Below are 27,410 nucleotides of genomic sequence, written 5' to 3'. Positions count from 1 at the left end.
GGTGAGGAAGAATTTGGGCTGTGAACAGACCTGACAGCAGCTTCTCCACCTACAGAGATCCCTCCTCACTGCCATGTTAGCGGGGAGGACGTGGGAAAGGCCTCAACGATCTTCCACAGGGCTGAGCTCGCTTCGTTCACCGTTCCGCAAGGCGATGGGGAGAGGGCAGCGCCGCACGCCTGCGCCCCGCGCCTCCGGAGCCCCGCAGGAAGCCCCAGCTCCCCGGGGCTCCGGAACGGCAGATCAGGCGGCACCACCGGCCGAGCCCATCGCCAGGGCCGCTCCACGGGCCGCAGCCGCCCGCCCCTCGGCGGCTCCCGCAGTCCCCGCAGGGCTGCGGCGGGGCCGCTCCCCGGGGGCCGCCCCGGCTCAGCCGGCAGCGAGCGCGCGGGGCCGGGCCCGCCCCGGGGGAGGCGGCCGCTAGGGGGCTGCCGGTAATTGAGTCGGGTCGGCAAGTGTAGTTACCGGGAACCCGCGCCAGCCGCCGCCACCCCCCGCGCCCCTCGCTTCTTCTTCCGGGGACGCTCCCGCTCCCCTCCCTCGTCCCCACCTGCTCGCCCCCGGCCTGCGGCGGCGCCGCTCACCTGCGCCGGCCCCCGCCCCGCTCCCCCGGCGGGCGGGAGGGTCCCGCACCGCCCGCTCCGCCCCCCGCCCGCACCTGTCCGCCCGCCGGGCGGGCCCTCGCCTCCGCCCCGCCCCGGCCCCGGCCCGCGCTCCCCCCCCCCGGGCGGGCGGACGGCGCCGCCCGGCCCGGTCCGGCCCGGCCCGGCCCTGCCTCCCCGGGCCGCGCAGGCCGGCAGCCAATCGGAGCGGCGCTGCCGGGCTGGAGCTGTTTACCCAATCTCAGCCCGCCTCCCCGTCGGGGAGCTGCCGAGGGGGGAGCGGGCGGAGGGGGCACGGCGGCGGCAGGGACGCGGCCGCGGCGAGGGAGCCGCAAGGGGAGCGGAACAAAGCGCGAAGGCGCGGCGGGGGCAGATGACAGCCTGGCCCGCGGGCTCCCCTCCCGCCTGCGTCGCCCCGGCGGGGGCACCCCGCGCTCGCACCTGACCATGACCCCGCGCCGGTCCCGGCTGGGCCACCCCGGCGTTTCCCGCTAAAGGGACCGGCTCCTTTCCGACCTCCCCCGCTCCCTTCCTTCTCTGCCTCCTCGCTGCTGAGGCTGCCGCCTTTCCCCGGAGCCCCGCCGGAGTGATGGGCTGCATCGGATCCCGCACCGTGGGTAAGGCGTTGGCGGGGACGGCGCTAGAGGATGCTCGGGCAGTGGCGGCCCCCGCCCGGGTAATGGCACGACGGCCCCCGGCACGGCGGGTGCTGGGTCGCCCCTCGCAGCCCCCCACCTGGCTGCTCCAGGGCCCGTCCAGCGCCATTAGCTGCGCGCCACCGTTCCCCACCTCCCCCTGCCCCGGTCCCCCGTGGCGCGGCGGGCGCCGCGGGGCCCCGGCCGCTGGCCTCGGTGCTGGCAGCGGGGACGGGGGCTGCGGGGCATGCCCGGGGCCGGTGGGACGTCTCCCCGTGTCACCCGTGGCGGAAGGTCGCGGAACATGTGGGTCAGTGCGGTGCCTCCGGAGCAGGGGGTGGGTGCGGGGCGTGCCTCCCCGGGCGGAATCCGGCGGCCGGCGACTGCCTCCTTCGCTCGGCAGCGGTTTATTGTTAGCCGAGTATACATAACGTTGCATGATCTGCACGTCTTCTTCTCTTCCCCCTTCCCCTTACGTAGACTTCAATGGAGAACAGCAAACAAAACCGAATCCCTTCCCTCTGGCAGAGCCGTTGCGAGGGGACACAGTGGGAGGAATCGCATCTTCCCACTGGGCCACGCACATTTTACAGCAGAGGATCCCAAGCCTTTAGGCTATGTAACCTACCTCTCCCCGCCTGCACACATGTGGATACCAAAAGATCCCCTGATCCCTAAGCGCAGGTCTCTACAGGTAAAAACAGCATGCTGTGGCACACTTTCCTCCCTGCAGGAAAATTTCTTTCGGTGCAAACCACATGTACAGACATCCATTACATGGGGAGGTGTCGTTCAAGCCACCAAAACTATCTCTGAGAGGAAAACACAGCTCATTTGGTAGTTCATGTCTCTCTCTCAAGCCTTTCCACAAAGCACGCAGGCACTGTGACATCTGTGGGGAAAAGGAAACCTCTGAGGGCAAGGGAGTTGGAACCACCTCCCCCGAATAAATCTGAGGGACTGTGTCAAAGCCTGGTGCTGTGACACTTCTTGGCTCAATGGGAAAGCCCTTTGTGAGCACTTCCAGGGAACCATCTACTCCTGCAGCAGCAAACTTTAAACTACAGACTCCAGTTTCTATTTTGGAATTTCGTTCCCACATCTAGCCTATGTCTCTTACCGGTCTCAAAACGTCCTCATGACCTAAAGAAATCTCTTGTGGCTTCTGTAATGTCCACATGGCAAAGATCACTGCAGTATTTCCCGTAAGATTCTTCAAGCTCACCTGGATCTGTGTCTCTATAGCGTATCAGAACATGTATTGCCTCCCTCTCCTGCCTTTCTCATATCCTCCACACATACACACTGCCAAGGGCATTATTATCCTGTTAGCTGGCAAATTATACCCCCTTTATCAATGTGTGTCTGAATTAGCAGCATTAATTCTTTGTCCCTCTCCCCACAACTCTGTTTGAATAAATAACAAACGTAGATCTAGTAACATCCACTCTCCACTCCAAAATATGGTTAAGCTGTCATACTTAACCACACAGGTATTTGTTCCTATACATGGCAGCATTTTTATGATCGGTGACCTGGAATCTGTGTTACAAAAAAGCCTTGTATAACTGAGATATTGCAAGTACCATTCTCATCTGTATATATATATGAGAATATATATGTGTTTATAAATGTCATACAGATACGTGGGTGTAGATAGAAATATAAAAGAGCATCTATGCATTAAAATGATAATGGGATAATGATAACTGAAAATTCACTTTGCGTGCAAGTTGCACTCCTTAAATATAGACCTTAATGGTACAGATATTGGACTTTTCGTACTATAGTGACTTTTGGTTTACACAATATATGCTCATTCCAGATGGTGAGAGCACAGTGAACATTAGGGACCTATTTATACCGTTCACTGAGGAATTTTCCTTGACCTCATGTTGTGGAGGTGTGTGTTAAGGGGGATTGCACAACCATGATTCTAATCTCTATGGGAGTCAGATATGAATGTGGTAATAGTGCCTGATGTCTATTACACTGGTTTGCTTCAGTAGCAGCTTCATCTGTTTCAAGTCCTAGAGGCTGGACTGGGTTAAGGTGGGATCCTTGAGTTTTACATGGACTCCTCCATCTAAGGAGGTTTGTTCAGAACAATTCTTATTTGGCAGCCTAGATTTTTCACTCCAAGCTTACTGGAGTTATTGGGAGGATTCTTCAGACCTATCTTGGGAAATCAGTGCTTTTAAGTGCCAGGTCTGAAGTCTAGGATGTGGTTGGAAACTAACACCCTAGCATGAGTAGAGCTTTGTGTTCTTGCTGTGTGTTGTATCTGGTTAGATTTTTGCAGAATTAGTTCAATACATTGGCTGTGTATTGCCTTTCCAACACCAGGTAGGTCCTAGAGATAGAAGGGTGGTACACTTGTATTGGTTTTACCTTGGAATTTGCATGTAGCAAATTTTGAACTCAGAATTTGGGGGGGGTTTAATTAGTGATAGAAAGCTTATAATCAGTCCCATTTAGTTTATTCATGACACAAGGGCCAGTGCAGGATTGTGCCCTGAGCTTGCTCCGGGCCTTTTTCCATTCCAATTTTAAACAAGCCACATGATTTCTCTGTCTCCCCCAGGGACGTTTTACTATGATCTAGTTAGATGTCATAGTTTGCACATGTTTAGTGATGTGCAACTTTACATCTTCTTTCCTAAATCTGAGTTTTCTGGTTATTTCTCCCTGAGGAAAAGTAATTGAGAGGGTCATAACAGATCAGCTCCATATGCGTATAATTGAAGTGAAGTCATATAACATCTTTCAGTCTTATAGAGGACATCAGAAATCACAATGGCAATGGTCAGATTGGGATTTCCTAGAGTATGAAAAAAGCTGAAAAGTGATCCTAAAAGGCTAAACTGATACCAAATCACCTTTCTCCACAGATGCACCCACTCACACTTCAGTGTCATACATGTGCTTTGTGTTACATGGCATGATAGCAATTACACAATGAGCATTGCAGCTGGCTTCTGCCTCTGATAGTAGCTACAAGCCAGGTCTGTATATTGGTGATAATTACCCCATCATAGTTCCCAGAGAGCTGCCTAGTGACTCTCATCATAGCTGGGACTCAAGTTCAGTGAATGTAAAGGAGGTTTTCACTGAGCTTGCTGGATGGTTAAGGCTGCAAACTCCAGCTGGGAGCTTGTAGATATTTGAGTGCAAACTAAATGCAAAGATCAGCTTGATTACTGTCAGTGACTGAATTAGCCAAATTTAAGATTTCAGGCCTGCATAGATGCCTGAATGCATTGCAAGTGTACCTTTGACCACAGCTTAGACATCTCCTGATATTGGCTGTTCTGACTAGCGTGACAAGATCTCTCTTAATTCCTTGAATGGATTTAAATGAATAGAAATCTCAAGCCTATTAAGATCAAGATTGCCCTCTGTTTTTTCTGATGGTGTCTCTGACTTCTCTCATGCCTTTGCACAGAAGCCTGCAGCAAATATGTTTTGTGAAGTGACATAAAATGGTGGAAAAATATTCCAATAAATTAAAAACTAATAGTGCTTTTGGAGTGTGGGGGAAGAAAAACTAGAGATGCTCACACTGGATAGCAGGAAAAACTTTTTGTCAGTGAGGTGTGTCAAGCATTGGAAGGGTCTTCCTAGAGAGGTTGCGCAGTGTCCTGCATTCTTTGAGGTTTTCAAGACCAGACTGGATAAAGCCCTGAGTAACCTAGTCTAACCTCATAGCTGACTCTGCTTTGAGCAGGAGTTTGGACCTCAAGAGGTGCTTTCCAGCCTTGAATTATGCGGTGATCCTGTGCTTACGATCTAAAGCCTGGAGTGATTGCCTTTCTGAGTCACGTCAGACCCGTTGCTTTAGTCCTGTTCTGCCAGAGGACCCCAGGTCTTCTGCATGTTGTTAGTACACTCCTATACCTTCCCCCCATCACCACTTTCCTTTAACTACTGAGAGTACCGTGTGCCACAAACTCCCTCACCATAATAATCCCAGCTGTCAGCTGAAGTCCTCCCCATGTTTTTTATTGGTGATTCTGCAAGAAAGAGCTCAAGTGATAGCTGGTTTAGGCTCATGCACAGAGTATCAGTCACTGGCCATGCAGAATGGAGAAGGCAGTGCTCTTCGTTTATCAGTCTCTGCGTCAGATCTGACCTGCCAAAGCCAGCTAGCTGGCTTGCTGGACTCCCCTCTGCAAGGAGTGGTCAGTGTGCTATCAGAAGGAGGAGTACATACTTACTATGTTGCTTTCTAGCTGGATGTGCTATACTAAGCGTAAATAAATGGCTCATAGCATCCGCAGTGGGAGAAATGGAGCCAAAGACCACCCACTTCTAATCCAGCCACTTTAGATTCAGGAGTGGGAACAGGACAGGAGACTGACAGGAGAGGGGTAAGCAGCTGGAGCAATCACTGAACACCCCCTTCATTTTTTCCTTACTCATCACCGCACAGATCTGAAGGTGTGTGGAGTGAGATTTGGTATGGCAAGTGTAGTTTATGCACTTGGAGCGTGAAAAAGTGAGGCATCCAGTCTGCATACATACATCGTATCAAGGGGGCCTGGCATCTAGTTCCTCCCTCCTTCACCTTCAACGTATAAGTGAGTCAGTGAAAAGAAATAAAGAGAGAGAGAAGCCTAGGAGAGGGAATGGTAATACAGAAGGAAACGGAGTCATGGCGTTAGGGACATACTCATTTACTTGCACACAGGTGGAAGGGGAAGGAGCACAGAGCTCTGTGTAGAAACCTGCACTTCATAGGCAATGTGGGTAAAATAGTGGGAATACATGAAGAAGGGCATCCAGGTATCTTGTTCCTCTCTTACCTGGGGGAGAGACAAGCAGAACAGAGGGGCAAAGGGACACCATTCGTTCCAGATTATACTGCTTTGTGCTTGGTCTCACTTTATTACTCCTGCTTCTTCCCAGTCTGGCCTTTCTTCTTTTGAGCAGTTCTCAATCTGATCACTTTAAAAACTGAACTAAAGAGCTCTGGGATAAGAACTTATTTCTACAGTAAGGATCTGAACAGAGACTGTCTCCCGGACCTAGCAGCCAGTTGTCATGAAGTGCGTACAAACTGATCATCTCTGAGACCCCTCTCTCTTGTCAGGGTTACTGAAAAAGGCTGGTGGTTTCACAGTTGTTGTGGGGAGAGGGCTAACAAATAGCACGATTGCATAAGCCTAGCTTTATAAGGAAACCATACTAAAAAACATGTGCAAGATAAGTGTATTGGCAACAGTCAGTGTAAGAAAACAGTCTTCGGCATGTTGCTGATTGACCTAAGACTTTTTTGGTTTGGTTTTTTTTTTTTTGGACAATACAACAGATGTGATTTTGAGGAACAGAACTGAAGGACAACGTACTGACTTTGTGAACTCTTATGGGCAGTAATATGAGAGAATCATGAGAGAAATTACAAAGGAGCTGATGGGAAAATGGAAGTAATGAACAGTGTTTCATTGCCATGATAGAGTTGGGAGTCTGACTTCTATAGACTGACGTGTATTGAAGCAGAAAAAGTGAACTAATCAATAAATATTTTAGGCTTGTTTTCTTGGTGGGAAGTAGGAGAAAAATAGTTTTCAGCTCATTTAATAAGGATATGCTTTCCAACAGCAAACAACCGTGGTTTTAGACTAATACTTAAAACAGCCAATTCAAGATAACTTGCACTCAAAGAGTTTTTAAGCAGTTGGATAAAAAGTCAAAGCTTTGTTTTTCGATAAGTCTTGAAATAGTGAGGAAATTCTGAAAGTGAAAAGCTGGGGTTTTATCAGAACTTTAAAAGTTCTGTGAGATGACCTAGGTACTTAACATTTTGTCAATCTGATATAATTCTCAATAAAATGTTAGAAGGCCAATATGCCAGTCAGAATGAGTATATGCAAAATGTATCCTGTCAAGCTAATTTGACAAGAGGGCTGGGAAGTTGGACTAGATGACCTTTAAAGGCCCCTTCCAACTCAAACCATTCTATGATTCTATGATAACTTAATTTCATGACTTTCATGAGACTCCCTGCAGCCAAGTATTTCTATGATAGAAATATCTTTGCCTACAATAATGGTAATGGATCTAAAATACTAGATTGGTGAAAGATAAAAACCCTAATCAGTTAGCAACCAACTTAGTATCACATGATTCTTTGGCTAATAATATATGAATATGGTACATGTTAAGTGCATCAGAATTCAATAGACAGCAAAACAGTAACAAAGAGTCATTGTTGAAAAGCTTATGTTTCTTATGTGATCCCACATTTCTCACTACAGTTGTCAGTACCATGTGATTTTAACATATTGCTCAAAATCCTGAGGGAAATCTAAAATAGTGATAAACTTGGTAGAATCTACAAAGACTGGAAGAACTGTTAAAAATGAAAATACAAATGAAAAGGGTAAATCATGGATATGGAACAGTTTGATTCATTCGGAGTACTGAATCTGGACAGACAGTGTGTGTTTCAGTCTAACCAAATATGAGTTAATGTATCTAATAACAGAGCGTGAACAGTATTTACAGGACCAGAGCTCTATGTTAGCAAGCAGTCACACTGAAAAAGATTATAGATGTTGGACAGATATCAGTAGATCAACAGCTACTATTGTGATGCTGCAGCTGAAGAAGCTAATGTGGTCCTTTGATCTATTAAGAGCTGAATATTGAACAGGAGGAGAGAAGGTTATATTTTCTCTACATTTGGCACTTGTGAAAAACATTATTTTTCATCTACTTTGTCTAATTCTATTATTACCACTTTAAGAAGTACTGCAAAACTGAAGAAGGGCCAGAAAATAAACATGGAATGATGAATAAAAACTTACAGAAGTGACTCGATGACAGTCTCGAAGTGTTTGAGTGAAGACAAAAAAACCTGAAAACCATCTGACTATTGAACCTAGTAGAAAACAGTTAAGATGCAGTGGAAGGATGGCAGATACATTCAGACTGGAAATGAGGTAAGAAATCAGATGGTAAAAATACTTTACTATTGGAATAATTTACTAAGAGTTGTACTGAGTCCTCTGTCACCTGAACACATAAAAAATCAAGATTTAAAAAAAAAATGCTCTAGTTCAAGCACAGCAACAGAAAGTATAATTAACAAAGTGAATACGTTTAGCTTCTCTTATTTTAAGGAGGTCAGATTAGACAATCAGGATGTTTCTCTGTGAGTTGCAGCTGCAAGATCTCAAGTCCAGAAGTATGCTAGCCTTTTAAAGAAAACATAGTTTCTGTATCATGGGAAGATGTGGTTGTATCCACAGATGCTGATCAAACATGGCTTATGGGGACAGTTTCAGTGCAAAATTTCTTCACTAAATTGGAGAAAATAGTTTGGTGATCCAAATGGCTAGCAAGTGGATTGACGTTCCACATGGGGAAAATAGTTTTCGGGATTATACTACTGACCATTTATAATCACTGGCCAGGATGGTGACAGGAAGCTGACAGCCACAGGAAGATCAAGGAGGCTGTGAAGGCAGGAAACTCAGTAGTAACACACAGGGACTTCAGTTAACCTTACGTGTAGGCTGGCAAATTAAATGTTTACTTCAGGAGATTAAACAAATTAAATGTTTACATTCAAAGAGCCTGCAAAAGTCAAGTAACTTGCCTTGTGCAATGATTAGGAGGACTTAGAGGACTTAGTGCATGATGTTACTACTAAAGAGGCTTCAGGTGATTCAGAGAGATTAAGACCATAGCAGAACACCACCCCCCTGCCCCACCCCTGCCACCGAAAAAAAAAAACAAAGAACAATTTTGTAACTATTCATTGTGGAGGAAGTTGTGGAAGTTTATCCTGTGGAACTTTTCCATGTTGGGGATGCATCAGAAGATCAGCTTCAAATCAAAAGCCTCAGTAAATGCCGTTGTAGAGCAGGTAGACAAAAGAGTAACAAGGCATCAGATGGTGTTCGTGCAAGATTTCTGGAGCAATTTGAGGCTGAAAGAGCTGAACTACTGATTATGATTTAAAATTATTTTGAGATCTGGGAAGCTATAGGCTAGTAAACAAGATACGCCTAGCAGGCAAGCTAATAAACATTACTCTAAAGAACAGAATTAGTGCATGCATGGACAAATAAGATATACTGAGGAAGTGGTAACACTACTGTTGTTAAGGGATATCACGCCTTATAAGTCTTAGAAGGGGTCAAAAGCATATTGACAAAGGAGATCCAATGGCTATAGTGAACTTTGATTTGCAAAGCACATTTGTAAAGGTCACTCACCCCAGGCTGTTAAAGGCATGAATCTACTGTTGAATCAAAGGGAAGTTCCTGAAATTATTAAGTAGCTGGGTAAAGATGGGAAACAAGGATTAGCATGAAATTGTCATGGCCTAGGGCATCTCACTGCCCCTGGAAACTCCCACACTTCGATTTTTGGGGAGGGTAGTGAGAGGGAGGCAGCAGTCTCAGTGCCTCCTGGCTGGCTTTGACCATTGCTGTTTTTCTGAAACCAGATGCTTGATGGGGACTGTGACCGAGTGCATGATGGCTGTGGTGGAGAAGGATGTAGCCACCTGGTCGTATACTCGGGGGCTGCCAGAGTGGTACCCCAAAGCTGAGGGGGGGGACAGGTAAGGAGAGTGGAGCCTGGAACTGACAGGCTGCTGCTGCTCCCATGTGCTGCTGTTTTGAGCAGGCTCTTGTTCTGCTTCTTCCTGCGACTCGTCCTGTTAGCTGGGGAATGGTAGTGGGCCCAGAGGTGCAGCATTGGAGTCCTACCTTGGCCTCTTGACGTCACCTTGGCGGTAGCGCTGCCCACCCCATAGACAGGGACTGAGAGAGTCCCTGGGGTCAGGGACCCCAATTCTTCCATCTGTCCCAGCATCACTACACAGGCAGGGCAATGGGGGTGGGCATCTCAGATGTTTTTTGGGTGTTTGTCTACGATAATGCTTGGGAGAGGGTCTGGTAGGGTGCAAAGGGGCTGGAAGAGGTGAAGAGGCCCAGGCTGCATGGGGTTGGGCATGGAGCAGGGCTGGCCTGGGGACAGACAGGGGCAGGAAAACAGAAGATGAAAAATATGTGGAGGTGCTGAGGAGGAAGAGAGAGTCTGGGAGGGCTATGGTGTGAATGGGAGAGCCTGAGGGAAAGGAAGGGTGGGGGACCATCTGTATGTGTTTTTCATACGTATAGTAACATCAGGAAGAGGGAGGAAAAACATAAAGAGGGAGTAAGGTAGCAGGAAGGCTCCATGGTGTTCCCTTCAGGTGTGTTGCAGAACCTGAGGGCAGCAGGAGGTGATGGAAGCGTGGTCCCTATTTCACCAGGTGGACATGGGGGACGGGCATGGCCCTCAGAGCCCTTGGGCTCCTGCTTTGTGCAGAGTTATGTTTCAGCTGCAAGTGGGGATGGAGGTGTTAGCAGCAGCCATGGTGGCAGTAGTTCTGGAGGCAACAGTGGTAGTGACACCTTTCTCTTTCTGCTTCAGGGTGCAGGGAAGGGAGTTCAGGGAGAAAGGTGCATTGTGATCTGCCGGTTGACTCCTGAAGAGTATTTGGGATGCTGCTTCTTCCCCACTGGTAGAGATGAAACTATGGGACACAGATGTCACAACTAATGGTATTCTTATGCTCTAGGACAGTGCCCATGTGACATGCTGGCCACAGAGATTAAAATTTAAACTCATATAGAGAGCAACATATGAAATTGTCTGCTGCATATTACTTCTGTAATGTTGGCTATAGGCCAGCGAAAAAGGGCTGCTACCTTGCTTCATATTGACGTTTTCATACTTACTGTGCTGAGTGAGGCCCCTGGGGACACATTCTCTGCAGTTCAGAGAAGCAGTGAAGAATGAGGATAAACCCATTGCCGCTGTTCGTGCTGGCTGATACTGGTTCTGCAGATGAGACAGGGCTTTGAGATTTTTTTTTAAATTGTGTTAATTGGATGTGTTGTGTTTTGCAGTACCTCCTCAGCTTAAATTACATGACTGCTTCTCAGAACAAAACCGCCTGTGTCTAACATTAAGCTCTCTGTTCGTTTTCTTTTAGTTGCAAAGATGTGGTATGCAGTAGCCTTTAGTATTGGTTTGAAAGTGTTTCCAGTCAAGAAGAAAAATGTTGGTGCTGGAGCTTTGTTCATTAATTCTATTTCCTAAACAGTTCTAAAAAGGGACCTACCTGCAGAAAAAGGCAGAATGGTCTGGGAAAGAATTTAGATTACCCAAATCCAAAGCAAAGATCCTGAGAATTGCCTATCTGATTCCTAATCTTACAGACATCTCAGAGCTGTTGGTGTTTTCATTTTTGATCAAAAATTTCAAAGACGTGTTTTGTGGAGACCAAGATGTTTCTCTGCCTTCATGAGTTCCAAGCCATTCAGCCCTATCTCATCCATGAAAACAGGCTTTTTTTCTGTTCATTTTCTACAAGTGATTCTGTTGGTAGATGCCAACAGCAGCTGACTGATGTCTATGTTTCCTCATGCAGTACAAGCTAGAATACTTACACAGTTATGCGAATAACTCAGGTTGATTTCTCAGCTTTACCTGAGAGAATTAGAACGCTTTCATCTGAGGTTCACCTCGCGGACAGTTCACCTGACAGAGGTTTCTTCCTTTCCTTGATGTTGACCTTTTGTCTAGCTTTGAATGGCTCTCTGTAAAGCATGCAGCGAAGGAAAAGGTTTCTATGATTATGCTATCCATCTGTCAGTGCTTCCCAGTGGCTTCAACTTCTTTTGTTTTAACCACGTTTGACAGGACATGATGATGTTGTGTTTGACAAAGATTCGGCACTCCCATGAGTATCATGAAGATTGATATCAGGGAAAGAGCAGTTTAAAGACTGATGATAATTACTGCAATTACATTTGTTGTTTTCTTAGTTGTTCAGCGAAAAGAAGGGAATAGAAAAGAATAATTGAACCACTTACTCTAAATATTGGTCTTTACCAAGATTAACATTAAGGCTACCAATATCGAATGATAATGTTTCTACTCTCTGCTGGAAAGTAAAACGAGAAACAGAAGAAAGTTTGCGAACAGTGGATAATAGAGTAGAAATTCACTGTTTAATTAATATGTTTCTTCTGATGTTAATTGGCATGACACATCACAAAGCAATTGACACAAATGCGTGTTTGGTATATGGTGTACATCTTCACCAGCACCATGTCAGGAAGGAAAAACCAGAATTTAAAACTGTAAAATTGTATTAGTCTACTTAGTGTGGAACAAAATAGAGAAGACAAATTAGAGAAGATTTTTAGCATCCAGCACAGAAGTTACAAGAAAATAGATTATTAAAGGCTTCTGCATAGATGCAGGTGCCTGATTCAAGCATGTACCTTGTTAAATGAGCAAAATACAGGCACAGGTACCAAATATAGTATCCACAAAAACACAGTGGTAATGGGAATTGAGAAAATGTCAAGAGGAAACCCAAGCAGAATGGACTTGTTAAGATTAAGTAATAAGTAATTCAAAACAGGGTGAATTTCCTATGATCACAGAAATACAAAGAAATTGAAAATATGTCCAACTCAGAAATTCCGTGTCTCTGTGATAAGTTAAAGTATGTGGCAAAATGAGCTACTCAAATAGGAAAAAAGTAGTAATAATAGATCAGCAAGGTGGGATACAGTCATCCAGATGGCTTCTTGGATTTTTCCAGTGCATTCATCAGAATGGTCATTATTTCATATTGCTTGGGAATGCTTAATACACACATTTGCTAATTTCTGAGAGCTGAAAGTTATGATGCTCAAAAAAAAAAAAAAGTAGGGAGAAGTGTATTCTCTTTCCCCCATCTTTTTTTTCCTCTTTAAATGTTTTTCATTGTTATTATTTAAAAAGGCCTGACTTAAAAATAAATCTTGATTTTTACCTTAACAGTCCTGTAACAGAAAGAGGGATGATATTTTCCCCCAAAGGCTTAGAGGACTTGAGTTGGAATATTGCTTCAGTTGTGATGGAGACATCTTTTTCTGATGAGTGTTTGTCAGAGTTTTTTTATCAAATTTGTGTTAAAAATACAAAGCAATCATGATCTACAAACAGTGTGGCCTAATGTATTTATGTATTTCAACTGCTATGGTTTTATCTCACTGCTTCATGTAATTAGCTTCCTGCTTGTTCTTCAGTCATCTACTGAGTCTTCCAGAGTAAGGATGGAATTTATGATGTTAAAAAACCCCAAAACAAATATTTTTTTTTTTAAAAAAATCAAGAAATCTTTAAAAAGTGCAATGAAAACAAAAGCTCTCTATATCCTTTCTATGCACACCATACAGAAACAATGACAAGGAAATCAGAAACCCAATTATCTTTTAACTTTCATCATCTCATTGCAGAACATTTCAATGAGAAATTCAGTAGCAAATGTTTGTAAAAATCCCACTTTAAAATTAGCTTTATGACCCAGTCATGTTTTAAAATGCTTATCAGCTCTATATGGAGAGGAGGAAATCCTGTTCTGTAAGAGGTGATTGATGATAAAATTACAAATGGAATAGTCATGATGATTAGCAGAAGCTGGAATGGAAGATGGATAAGACAAAAGAAATTATATTGGAGAAGAAATGTACCATTATAAAAGAAAAAAAAAACATACTAATTGAAGGGAGAAAGAGGTTGACAGGAGGTTGGATAAAAACAATACTGAAGTGTAATGTACTAATGTACTGCTTTCAGTTTCTCTTTTCCCACTTCACTGTCCATAGTTCTTCGTGATTTTCCATGTTTCTTTCCTGCCCTCTGTCAGAACAGAACTTGATCTTTCATGCCTGTGGATTAATGTGGCTCTTGCTGCTTCTAGCAGAAGAGAAAAACCCCACTAACCTTTATCCAGCTTTCAGTAAGAGGAAGTAACATTGCCCCAGGCCCAATGCCAATTAGAACCCAGAGATTTCCTTTTCAACTACAGTGTGTGATGCTGTAACTCTTCAGCAGATATTACTGCATTTAAAAGCATTTAACAGATATTAAAGAGTTCTTTTCTCCCAATATATTTCTTTCTTTCTTAGTACCTGTGAAACTGTTTAGACCAAGAAGTTTCAATAATTATTTAGTCTTTATGACTATAGTGCATGCAAGATCACATATTCTCATTGCTTGTCAAGGTAGATGAGATATTTCAACTGGAGAAAAACAGTAATAAATTTTATAGGCCTTCTACTATTATGCAACAGGTGTGGACTTTGAGACAAATAATTGTTTGATGTTAATGTTCTTCAACCTGTTTAATGCCACCATCTGCCAGAATAATATTAATATTTTTCACAGTTTAACACTTCATGGAAGCTATCAGTGGGCTAGCAGAATTGAGAGCAAAGGTTGAGTGTTGTTTGCCAAACTTGGGGACTGTCAAGTTGCATGTGCTGAGCACCAGACTCCCAGGGGCTCGTCTCTCTCTTTGTCTAGGAGGGCCTTTGCAGTGCATTCGCAGAGCAGTGCTGCAGCCTGTTTTGCACTGTGTGCCGGGATGTCTATCTAGACTTACAGAAATGCCACAGCACTGTGCTCAGAAACAGCTGAGAGTACTGGAATAAGACCTGGGGTAAGTGGAGCTAAAACAGGCACTGAAGGCTGACTTCTGCTCTGGAGTGATGGCATCTGTCCTGCCTCTTCAGCATCATTGTCTTGATCAGCTCTGTGGCAGGAATGCCCCAGCCCTCCCGTTCTAGTGTGATGGGTTACAGATGGAGGGAAGGAGCAGGGGCTGCCTCTACAGGAAGAGACAACTGGATCCCAGCATGCAGGGACAGGCTCCTGCTCTGCTCTTAACTCCAGTTTCATCCTCCCACTGATCTGGAGAAAGCCTTGGCAGCCTGGCCCTGGGAGCCTGTTGAGGCCTGGGAATAGAGATGTCTCCAGACCTGCTGGAAAGCTCTGATGGACACCTTCAAGTGCTAGCAGGGGTGAATCTGGCAGCCCAACAGGGACGAGGCTGCTGCAGCTCCCTGTGCCCAGGTGCAGCCAGTATTCCTAGTGTGCATACACGTAAGCACGCATACACAACACATATACATACATATATGCCAGCCACACAGATCAGCACAGACAGACACGCTTGGCACTCACACAAACAGCGCCAACAGCCTCATTCTGCTCCTGTCTCTGGTTGATCGCAATGGAGATGCACTATGTGCAGCATGGATCGCTCCTGCAGCAGGGCTACTTGGTCTGCCCAGTCTGCTCCTGGATCCCAGGCTCCCCAGTTGCTGGCACCTGCACATAGCAGCCCCTGAGGCCACGAGCCACTGCAGCTGCTGGTACAGACCCTTCACTCACAGATACACACACAGACCTCTGTGGCAGGTGGCTGGGGCTCCCTTGATCCCTCTGGTAGCGAACTTACCCTCAGGGGCACACAGGGGCACATATCTGGCGCCCAGATCACTTCACCTTCATTTTGGCTAGTGATCACACACTCATTCACACACCCTTACTCACTCCAGTTGATCTCACTCACTCCGGCCTCTCCAGTTCCTGGCACTTAGACCTCCATCACAAAACACATGTACCCAGAATAGAATGTCCTTCATGCCAGAAAATACTTAGAAATGGAATTTAACAAGAAGACAGAACAGTCTGCACAAAATAAGTGCGGGGCATGGCCAGACAACCATACTGATCAGCAACCTGTTTACATGCTACCGGCCCCTTTTATCCCTTTATCTATCTACTCACATTTGTTTCTCCCCAAATCACCTAGATCTCTCCCTTTCCTTGCCGTTGGTTCTTCCCCTAAACATCACATAAATTTAGTGCAATCCCCAAATGCTCTTCTGCATCCCATAATGGGTCCCGTATCCCCAGGCAGTAACCGCCCCCCTCAGTTATGAAACTGCTTCTGAAAGCCTCTTCCCCTGACTGATCTTGATGGGGTTTGCCCTGGACCCTGTGGCTGAGGCTCTCCTGGAACAGTCCTGGGAGGGGCCCGGACAGGGTGTCCCTTCTTGTGAGTCCATAATTTGGGTTCCTGCCTGCCATTGTGGCCCTGTGCTCCTCTGGGACTTTGGTGGGCTGATGGCTCTAGGCATGGGCCTGGGAGCAGCCCGACAGGGTACCATTTGGGCTTCCTCTCCTGACATTGTCACAGAATCACAGAATCGTCTTGGTTGGAAAGGACCTTTAAGAGTCCAACCATTAACCTAACGCTACCAAGTCAACTACTAAACAATATCTCTGAACAACATCCCTAAGCACCACATCTACTTTTAAATACCTCCAGGGATGGTGACTCCACCACTTCCCTGGGCAGCCTGTTCCAATGGTTGATAACCCTTTCCGTGAAGAAATTTTTCCTAATATCCAATCTAAACCTCCCCTGCTACAACTTGAGGCCGTTTCCTCTCATCCTATCGCTTGTTACCTGGGAGAAGAGACTAGCACCCTCCTCGCTACAACCTCCTTTCGGGTACTTGTATACAGCAATAAGGTCTTCCCACAGCTTCCTTTTCTTCAGGCTAAACAACCCCAGTTCCCTCAGCCGCTCCTGATAAGACTTGTTCTCTAGACCCTTCACCAGCTTCGTTGGACTCTCTCCAGCACCTCAATGTCTTTCTTGTAGTGAGGGGTCCAAAACTGAACACAGTGTTTGTGGTGCGGCGTCACCAGTGCCGAGTACAGGGGGACGATCACTTTCCTAGTCCTGCTGGCCACACTATTTCTGATACAAGCCAGGATGTTGTTGGCCTTCTTGGCCACTGTCTCCCTGTGCTACTTTGTGGGTGTGCAGATGAGCTTTTAGCACACAACCTAACGTTATGCCCTGCAAAGAGGGATGCCTGCAGATGAGAGCCAAATGATCTGATCAGAATTTAACACAAATTCAGCTCTACGCTCATAGCTCATGATTTCATAGAATCATAGAATCATGGAATGGTTTAGGTTGGAAGGGACCTTTAAAGGTCATCTAGTCCAACCCTACTGCAATGAGCAGGGACATCTTCAACTAGATCAGGTTGCTCAGAGCCCCATCCAGCCTGACCTTGAATGTTTCCACCTCTCTGGGCAACCTGTGCCAGTGTTTCACCACCCTCGTTGTAAAAAAAAGTCTTCCTTATATGTAGTCTAAATCTACCCTCTTTTAGTTTAAAACCCCTTGTCCTATCATAACAGACTCTGCTAAAAAGTTTGTCCTCATCTCCTTATAAGCCCCCTTCAGGTACTGGAAGGCTGCTATAAGGTCTTCCCAGAGCATTCTCTGCTTCAGGCTGAACAACCTCAACTCTCTCAGCCTGTCTTCACAGGAGAGGTGCTCCAGCCCTCTGATCATTTTTGTGGCCATCCTCTGGACCTGTTCCAACAGCTCCATGTCCTTCTTATGTTGGGGGCCCCAGAGCTGGATGCAGTACTCCAGGTGGGGTCTCACGAGAGCGGAGTAGAGGGGCAGAATCACCTCCCTTGACCTCCTGGCCATGCTTCTTTTGATGCAGCCCAGGATACGGCTGGCCTTCTGGGCTCTGAGCACACATTGCAGGCTTATGTCCAGCTTTTCATCCACCAGTACTCCCAAGTCCTTCTCCTCAGGGCTGCTCTCAATCTCTTCATCCCCCAGCCTGCATTGATACCGGGGGTTGCCCCAAGCCAGGTGCAGAATCTCACATTTGACCTTGTTGAACCTCATGAGATTCACATGGGCCCACTTCTCAAGCTTGTCCAGGTCCCTCTGGATGGCATCCCTTCCCTCAGGTGTGTCAACCACACCACTCAGCTTGGTGTCATCTGCAAACTTGCTGAGGGTGCACTTGATCTCACTGTCTATGTCATTGATGAAGACATTAAACAGTACTGGTCCCAGTATAGACCCCTGAGGGATACCACCATTGATCGTGGTTAGTTGCAATCACAATTAGAAATAAATAATCGAGCTCAGTAAGGCCAAATGCATGCATATGTTTGTCAAGAAAATCAGTCAAGAGGATCACAACCTTGAAGGGTGGTCTTTGTCATGCTCATCATAGCCATGTCCTGCCTCCTCCTGAAGCCTGGCTCTGTCTGACCTCTGTGCTCACCTTTGTAGCATACAGTACAGGAATCTCCTTTTTCTTTTAAGTTCAACATCTTAAAAGAAGAACAGCAAGAAGAACAACAACTTTACTCAGCCTAGTCAGAGGCATATGGGGGATGCTATTAAAGCACTTGGTTCTAATTATCCTGATGAACAGAAACATACTTCAAGTGTGAAGGGGAAAATATGCCTTGGTTCTTTCAGAAAGAGAGGTCTTCTTGCACAGCAGAAAATGATGAGATGTGAAGGTGTGGTGGACAGCAACTCAAATAGCATTTGCTTTCTGCTGGTTTTTATCTCTCCATGTTTAGCCTTTTTAAGGGACCAAATTATTTTTCTTTCATTTTGAATTCTAGCTGTTGAGTGCCTCAGGCTTCCCACCCATAAGTGCCTACATGCCTCCTGCAGGCCTGTGTAAGGGTGGAGAACAGCATCTCTTGCCTGTCAGAAGATTTCTACCTGGGAAGTGCAGTCATGAACCAGTGTAAACATGCCAGAGCTGCTAGAACAAGCAAGAGGGTTTGCAGGTGTCTGTGGAGAAGAAATTTGCTATAAAGAGTAAACAAAAAGCTAAAAGCTAATGAAAATAGAACCATTCACATTCAATGGCATGTATTTCAAATAGTCTAGAGATCGCTGAATTGATCCCAGGAACAGATTATCATTTTGGGAGCTATATTTCTTGCCAGGTTCCAAAAGGCTTAGATTTAAACACAGTCCAACCTTTTCCTCCATAACATGGAAGCAAATAACTTTGTTTAACAGAGTTTGAGGATGGCACAAAGGCTGAAGGCACAGTAAATACCTATCTGGACAGAGCAGTCACACATAGAGCAGTCCTGTTTACTTGGCTGACTGTTTAAAGTGTACTACTTTGCATTTAGTTTCACTTTTATTACAACTTAATCTTATTTAATAATCTCATTTTTTATCTTTATTCATTCAATTTTATAATTTCTATTTTATGTTATTAGTATTTAATTTTACTTGATCCTTTAAGTTGTATTAAAATGCATCTAAAATCAAACGGCACAGACTCTGCTTTTGAATGGGTGACGATCCCAGAAAGCTGTGCAAAGTGCATAGGGATCTGAGTGAGCAAACAGCTGAATGGGAGAATCTGCTGCAAGGTTATGGCACAATGGGAAGAGGAGCAGCAAGTAAGTTTTTTTTTAGCAACTAACTTTATTAGCAGAATGGGTGAGAGCAGTCCTGCATTATGGTGTATGCTTTTCTGTCCACATTTCGAGGAACTGAAAAATTTGAGATGTCTTTTAAAAGACACACAGATTTAGTAAGGGGGCTGGAAAAACCTCTACAGTAAGAAACCTCAATTCTGTTTAGTTTGTCAAGAAGGAAAGCAAGTGTATGAATAACTTTCCTGAAATGTAATGGCAGGTATTAAAAAGGTCTTTAATCTTGCTGACAACAGCAAAGCAAGGGCACCAGCAGCTGTAAGTTGATGTCAGACCAATTCAGATTATAAAGGAGAAATGTCTTTTTAAGTGATGATGGTTTAATATTGGAACGGGATATCAAAGGAATTGGTTCTGTCTCAGTCACACATCATGACTAGATGCTTTTTTCCTGGGGAGCTGTGCTTTAGCCAAACGTACATTATGCTTAAGAAAAACACAAATGACTGGTCTTCATATGGAGATAATTGTGTGAAATATAATAGTTGATGATGTACAGGTGGTCTGATTAAAACCGGAAGGTCTGATTTAAGGCTATTGTGGCCTTAAACTCAGTGATTCTACTGTATACTGAGCTAACTTGGCTTAAGACTGCTAGAACAAATTGTAGTGGCCTTCAGAAGCCTGACTAGATGTGTTCCCACAGGAAATGAGGTGATTGCAGTAGACTGGAAGGGACTGAAAGATGTGGACCAAATCAATATGGACAGCACCAGTTCACTGCATGGCAGCGGCTTCCATCGACCTTCCACTGAGGTGAGTACCTGTCCCAGACCCACTTACCCAGGAGGATCAGAAAGTTTCAGTTCTTTCTGAGTTCAGAAATGGGTGTTGTGCATCACTGGGGCATCATCTCGGAGAGGATCAGAATGCCAGCGGGCACCTGAGGATCCGACTTTTGTATCTGTGCAGTATGGGTTGCATTGAATAGAGTTGAATCACTCCCTTCACAATATCCATAGTGAGTAAGAATTTGCAAATGAAAGTGCTTTTAACTACTGACTGGATAGGAACAGAACATGGAAAAAACTGTGGCAGTTCTGACAAGCCTGTAGGTCTGCATTCCTTGAATAATGGATTCGTTGTAATGTCCAGCACTATGTCTGTCCCAGCTTCTGCAGCACAGCCGTAACATCTTTTGAAGAAACACATTTGTCTCCATTTTGATTTTTAGGGATGCATTCACTAGCAACTCACTGCCAATTGATTTACCATGCAGTATCTCAAGGGCTGGTTCATTTGCTGTTCTGAATTATTACAGCTTCTGCAATCTTAGGTACCTGAATTTTCAGCTCTGCAAGGTTAAGTGTATGCAATCATGATTAATCAAAGTTATTTTAAACACATAATATTTGAGGAATCACAAATAGTATTCACAAATAACAATAACAACATACAGTTTGCAAAACCTTATGAAATGCTAATGTATAGGTATTTTTATTTCCTTATTATACCTTGCTGGCTTGGAATGTAACTTCAAGAAATTCGGAGTTTCACGGGATCGTGGCAGAAATTGTGGGGCCCAAACTTATATGGAAAATCCAGTTAAATCAAATGCAAGTCTAAAAGTCAATGAGCATAAACTATACCTCAGTGAACATTTTGATTTATGTGAATGGATACCATAGGTGTAATTGATTCATCTAAATTTTTCTGAGTGTCCATATCCCCAAAACCAAGATGTTGAGATGTGAGTCCTCCCAGCTGAAGGAAATGCACTATGAATCGGTACTGTAATGGCTGATACAGGAAATGGATCTGGTTTGGAAGGGGAAAGTGGGTCAGAATGGACAAACTGAAAGACTACAAGAGAAAATAATTTCAGCAGAAAATAATTCTCTTAACTTGCTGTGTTATACTCAAAATACATAGGTAGTGTAGCTCCTCCTTGTGTTAGCCTCAAAGCGATGCAACTCCCCCGCAGGGGTGCCAGCGTTGCAACATCTAGCAAGGAGCTGTTAGAAGGGGTGCCTTATGAAAAGGTGTTTGTTTCTCTCTCTCTCTAGAATCATAGAATCATTTAGGTTGGAAAAGACCTTTAGATCATCGAGTCGAACCGTAGACTGTATATCATCCTATTCACTATTGTACCTTCAAACACCGTGATACCTATGGACACCATAATCAACAGCAGGGAATGAAACCAGCTTGAAAGACACAAGTTTTTTTAATACATCAGATGAAGTAGTGGCTGTTGATTGTGGCAAAGCACTAGAGAGATGCGTGGCTGTTTGCAACTTGTTTGTTACACTAACGTGATGTCCTTTTTTTCTTTCTTTAGCAAACACGGACAGATTTCTCCTGGGATGGTATCAATGTGAGTATGTGCCACACCACTGTTCAAATGTCTAGTCATAGGAAGACCATGATTTGTCTGCTATTGGATACAGTGGAGACCAGAATGGAAACATGACTGAAAGTCTTTAGTGCCACTGAAATTCTGGGAATTGTCTAAGATTCAGAGGATGGTGATGAATTTTTGTTTGCCTCTGGGGCTTTTGCTGTCTGTCAGGTATTTAGATCTGCAGGTGGCTATTAAATTGCCTTTGTCCTCTTTGGGACAAATATGTGTCATTTCATATGTTCTCTTTTTGAGATTTCTGGGCACTGCTAGATAAAAAAGGTGTCTGTCCAACATGTTTAGAAGTTCAGTAGTCTTTGATTAGAATATCATTTGATCTTCTCCAGGAGTCTGGGAAAAATGTATCCCTCATTTTCAGTTGCATACAGAAGTAAAAGAATTCTTAATGTCCCCTGGGGGAGATGGTCAGCACCAGTTAACTTCACTTAACAAGCAAATATTTTAATAACACGTTCCTTGTTGCTTTTAATACCTATGCCATGAAAAAAATATGATTTTATTTTTTTCTTTTTCACTAATGCAAAAACAGCATTCTGAAAAGGGAATAATGCGTGTTAGTGCTACCAAACTATTTCTTCTGCTCTGAAGGCTTAAAAATGTGTTCACATAAATTAGCTTTGATAGCTTTGTACACTTGGCAGAATAAGAAGCTGCATTTTTGGTAGTATAAGCATTTTCAAATTCCAGATACTTTCAAAAATTTTAAATGACGATCACTTTCTGGTTCTCTGTGGTTTGAAAGCACTTGGGCTACTGAATATCAAGGGGACTTACTTACTTATATTTTTAACTCACCCTTGCTCTACTGACATCTCTTTCATTGTAGCACTCATGGCTTGGGATCTTTTGCCTAGGCTCCACTAGAGAAACAAATTGTGCAGGAAAATTAAGGTGCATGCAGCAACTGTCTAGAAGAAATTTGTCAGGTTTTTCCTCACTGCACTTCTGTCTAGCTGAAAGCAAGGTACACAAAGTCATGTTTCCTTACAGACAATAGAAGATAGTTTCCTTACTTGCAGTTTCCCATTTTCCAACCCATTCTGAATCCATGGAGCTCTTTCATAATGCAGCTCTTTCTCTTTCTTAGTGTAATTCTTTGGTATCAAAGCTGGCTCATGAATTGCCTTCACTTCCCATTTGTTCCTGCCTTCATGCCGTAGCTCTCCAACCTCGTAGTGGTAGAGGCCTGCAGTTTACTTTCTTTTCTGGACCGTTTCCATGAGGTGTCTCACAGCACAGCTCCCAGGCTGTCTTGAAACAAATGGGTGGATACTGAACAATAATGTCCAGGCAGGAATGACCAGTGGGGGCACGGATGGACATTCTTCAACCAGCTTCATCACCAAAGGAAATGCATCATGGAACAAGGGCTGTGTTCTCAGCTACACCTTTCCCTTTTTATTGTTCTTCCCCTGCTTTCTGATTTCTTCAGCTCACATGTTACACACAGACATTCCTGGCTCCAAAGTTACAGGATGCCTTAGCTGCTGCATTTACGCTCACTTTCCAGAGAAAATCATCTCTCATATTTTGGCAATTGACTGGGATTATATGCAGTTCAATGTCTTTACAATGCCTTCCTTTGCTTCCAACTATTTGACTGTCTAGTTATTGCTCCTCTCACACTTCATGAGGTTTATGCCTGTGACCAAATGCTTGCTTCATGTCAGGAGTTGAAATTTCCAGTGTCATGGTCACTACTTTTGAGTATCTTTGTGTTTGAAACATGCTGGACTTGATTTTCAGAGGTTGAAATGAAGAGCAGAAGCAACGCTTGTTTAGCCCTTGTGGAAAATCAAGCCTCATATGCAATGCCTGGCATGTCTGTAGAAGACTAATGAATTCATCTTGAGGGATTGTGTTTTATGATGATGTTTGTGACTGCTGCCTGTTCCAATAGCTTCCTGTCCTTGTTATTCAGGGACTGAGGATGAACACAGACAAGAGAGTAGGGGAATTAAGCAGAAGTGTAGACCTCATTTCTTTACAGGTAGTCGTAGGTGCTTGAAACAGGATGCATCGCTGATACAGTCATGTTCATTTTATTAAGACCATATGAGAAGAAATGAAAACCAAAAGCAGCATAAAAATTAATATCTGTAGTATGATACATATATGATGCATTACTGTGTCTTGCCTGTCACATTGTCAGCTCCCCATTGTAAGCTCCCTGAATTGTCCATCAGCCATGTCTTGCTGGACAGAGTTTGGAACAGTGCAGCATGTCTATGGAGGACTGGCAGAAGCCGAAGGGAGGCTTCTCACAGCCTGCTTCTGCCTCTCCCACTGACCTTGCCTCACTCAGTCCCAAAGCTATGCAATATGCAGTCCTGGTTAAATAGCCTCTGATTTTTCCTTCCCTTCATTATTTTTTTTTTGTGGCTTGCTTCTGCTCCTCATCTTCCCCCTACCTTCTGGGATCCTTATACTGATTTCTCACTTCAATTCACTTCTTCTCCTCCTTCCTGTATATCATTTCTTCATATTCTCTCTCTTTTCAGCTCTCCATGGAAGATACAACCTCCATCCTCCCCAAGCTGAAACGCAACTCCAATGCTTATGGGATTGGGGCTTTGGCTAAATCATCTTTCTCTGGTGAGGTCCTCAAAATTTGGGTTTATCCTTGGCAGCTTCTCTCCACAGGCCTTTGTGCCTCTTCGCATATCTCTCTGTTGCTCTCCCAACTGCTCCTTTCTGACTTTTGCCTTTTTGAGGCCTTAGAGGAGTCTCCACCACCATGGTTCTAGATAAAGAAATTTCTTAGCTGTTGCCCTTTCAAAGAACAGATTTATCTTCTGTTGGCTTCTCACTGTGCACCCCAGCTCAGACATCTTCAGTTGCTTCCCCTCAAACAGTCTTGGGTTTAAACCCATTTTCTATTTCTTAGTTTGTTTACTTCCAGGCTTCATCCCTCATGCCCAACTCTGTCCTAAATGGATTCTAGACAAGGAAGGAAATGGTCTGTCATATTTAGGATTTCCCTTTTTCCCCGTTCGGAGAGTCAGTCCAAGGAAAGATGGAGAAACTCTCTTGGAGAGTGATACAGTGAAAGGTGGGAGACATCCAACCCAAGGCCTGAACCCTGTCAGGAAAGGAGGGGAGAAGCTCCACTTCCAAGACAGGTAAACAGTGCGGCAGACAACCCTGGAGCTGTGTAATAGCCCTTCCTTGTTTTCTAATGTCTGGCCCCTTAGGGATATCTCGCAGCATGAAGGACCATGTCACAAAGCCAACGGCTATGGGCCAAGGCCGTGTGGCTCACATGATTGAATGGCAAGGCTGGGGCAAAGGTAACAGCCAGCAGCAGCAGCATACGCATGAGACAGCACGCAAAGACGCTGATGCCTACTCAGACCTGAGTGATGGTGAAAAGGAGGCCCGGTTCCTTGCAGGTAGGACTAACTTTTTGGCATGTGGATTGGATTGGTTGGGATGTCCCAGAGCAGAATCCTTGAGAGATCAAAGTGCAGGAACCTGAAAAACACACTCAGGAGAGCCTGTGGGTGGTTCAGATGGCAGAAGGAGATGAGATGTGGTTGGAGTATTGCCAATGGAATGCAAAGTGGAGAGGGTGAGGGCCAACTGGGTGATGGGTGTTGCTGAGGTAGGACAAGAGTGAGACAGCATGACCAAGAGATGAGGTTAAAGAGGGTGGTGAGAAGTGGAGACTTTCACACATCCTCGCTTCCTCTCACTGTCTCCTTTGGCCACAGGAGTGATGGAGCAATTTGCTATTTCTGAGGCAACTCTCATGGCTTGGTCCTCCATGGATGGTGAGGATGTGAGTGTAAACTCAAATCAGGAGAACCCAGCAGGCAACTACTCTGAGAACTATCAGGAGCTAATGGAGAGCCAAGGTGAGCTCCAGTGACTCTTGCTAATCTTGAAACACCCCTTTCCTGCTCTTCTTGTCATGTTGCTCTCTTTCCCTCTACCCTGTTTTATTCTGTAGCCTCAGTTTTTGGGATTGGGATCTAGCAGAGGCATCGCCTATTTGTGGAGCTGTCCAAGGAGTCTTATGTTAACAGGGAGGCTCCAGAGCCCAGTTCCTTTGCCTTTTTTGGGCACAACTGTGGAAAGCTACCAGCTCTTGCAATCAGTTGTGGGTATGATCAAGTTCATCTGCTTACTGCCTAGAACTGCCTTTTCTGTTCATCCTCCTCCCCTCTAATGGATTTATCTACCCTGTACAGTACAGTGCCATGCACAGGCACCCAAGCTATCTATCTGAATGAGCCAGCTTGGCCTAGAGAGAGTTTAACTGTGTGGTTTTTCCCTCCTTTACTTGCAGAGCATATGGCCCAGACGCAGTATGACAGCTGGCCTCATTCCTACGTCTCGCAAGGCATGTATTGCTTAGGTTCATCCGATGCCTGGGAGACCAGTGACCAGTCCCTCATTGCTTCCCCAGCAACTGGCTCCTACTTAGGCCAGAATTTTGATGAGTCCCAGACAAACCTTCAGGAAAGCATTTTGATTCAGAGCAACCTTCTCCAGCAGCAACAGAGGCAGGAGCAGAACTTCATCCAGAGCACGGGGCTGGTCCACGTGTGGCCCCTGCAGACTGCTCAGGGTGGGGGTGGGGCTGAGTCCAGCACATACATGGAGGACCACATTGAGGATGAAGGAAACCCACGGCTGGAGAAGGCTCCTCTCCTAAACAAGAAGCCTTCTCCAGAGGAGGATGATGCAGTGTGTCGGGACCTGGAATCACTGTCTCCTCGAGAGGAGGTGGAACATGCTGCACTGAGCCGCAAAGTCTCAGATGTCACCTCCTCTGGGGTGCAGTCCTTTGATGAAGAAGAGGGAGAAACAAACAACTGATGCTTTCTGTGAAGTTCTCATCACTGCTGAACAAAGAGAGGGGTGGCAAGGAATGAAATGACAGGAATTCTTCTTTCCAGCTCCCCATACTTCTGAGCAGACACACCTTCCATTCCTGGCATTTAATTATTTTTTTAAATAAGAGGAAAATCTCAAAGTGATTGACACATGAAAACCTCTTCTTCCCCTCCACCATGGACACATATTTTTGATTTTCTTTGCTCTGGGCAACACATGTGAGGTGCTTGGAGAGATCTGGATTGGTAAATAATTTCTAAATCTTTTTAATACGAGGTCTTGGCTGTGGATACAAACTCTTCTGGTACTGGGGATGTGGCTGATGAGACAGGCTTGGTATAGGGAACGGCTATGTGGCTAGAATCCATCTTGGCAAAATGGATGTTGCTCTGTGGACATGGTCCCCTTTGATAGGATATATGAATATAAACTGGTTTAAAATGAAGATATGGCTTTACAAATATAGATTGCACTAGTATTGTGGTTGTGGCTTATACAGAGGATAAGGCTGTATTTGATACAGACTATACCAAGATGAAAGGTTTGCTGTGTAACCAGATCCTCAGTAGCACCTTGGTATGAAATTGTAGGCTCGATGGATACAAACTGCCCTCCATGGGCACGGGCTGTGCTGCAGTACAGATGGCGTGGCTCTGTGGGAATGGCTCTGCTGTGGCATGGAAGAATGGATGCAGATACAAATCTAACCCTGCTCTCAGATATTCATGCTTTGGTCTGTTTCTAATCTTTCATTTATTTGTTTCTCTCTTTGACATTTCTACTTTCCCAGGAGCTGGCAAGAGTGGTGTG

At 45.0% G+C, this 27,410-nt stretch overlaps 1 protein-coding gene across 2 annotated transcripts; it reads left to right on the top strand.

Annotated features, from left to right (window-relative positions):
- The first annotated feature begins 924 nt into the window (after window positions 1-924).
- FAM131B (family with sequence similarity 131 member B) lies at window positions 925-27,410 on the top strand. 2 transcript variants are annotated; one of them, XM_068401565.1, is made up of 7 exons: window positions 925-1,219; window positions 20,043-20,152; window positions 21,678-21,713; window positions 24,260-24,353; window positions 24,953-25,150; window positions 25,472-25,615; window positions 26,050-27,410. In XM_068401565.1, the coding sequence occupies exons 1-7, from the start codon at window positions 1,192-1,194 to the stop codon at window positions 26,580-26,582; spliced, it is 1,143 nt and encodes a 380-aa protein (XP_068257666.1). In that variant the 5' UTR covers window positions 925-1,191; the 3' UTR covers window positions 26,583-27,410. The 2 variants fall into 2 exon arrangements, with proteins under 2 accessions (XP_068257666.1, XP_068257667.1); XM_068401566.1 differs by lacking the exons at window positions 925-1,219; window positions 20,043-20,152; window positions 24,260-24,353 and having other exon boundaries at window positions 21,687-21,713.

Source organism: Nyctibius grandis, chromosome 5 (assembly GCF_013368605.1).
Source record: "Nyctibius grandis isolate bNycGra1 chromosome 5, bNycGra1.pri, whole genome shotgun sequence".
In the NCBI taxonomy this organism is placed as follows: Eukaryota; Metazoa; Chordata; class Aves; order Nyctibiiformes; family Nyctibiidae; genus Nyctibius; species Nyctibius grandis.
The sequence above is the reverse complement of the archived record's forward strand: the minus strand, read 5'-3'. Positions and strand labels throughout refer to the sequence as shown.

Excerpts from the sequence above, each read along its gene's own strand:
- FAM131B (XM_068401565.1), top strand. The coding sequence starts at position 1,192 with ATGGGCTGCATCGGATCCCGCACCGTGG. Across the intron at positions 21,714-24,259 it reads TCTCCTGGGATGGTATCAAT|CTCTCCATGGAAGATACAAC; the intron begins GTGAGTATGTGC and ends CTCTCTTTTCAG. Across the intron at positions 25,151-25,471 it reads GGAGGCCCGGTTCCTTGCAG|GAGTGATGGAGCAATTTGCT; the intron begins GTAGGACTAACT and ends CTTTGGCCACAG.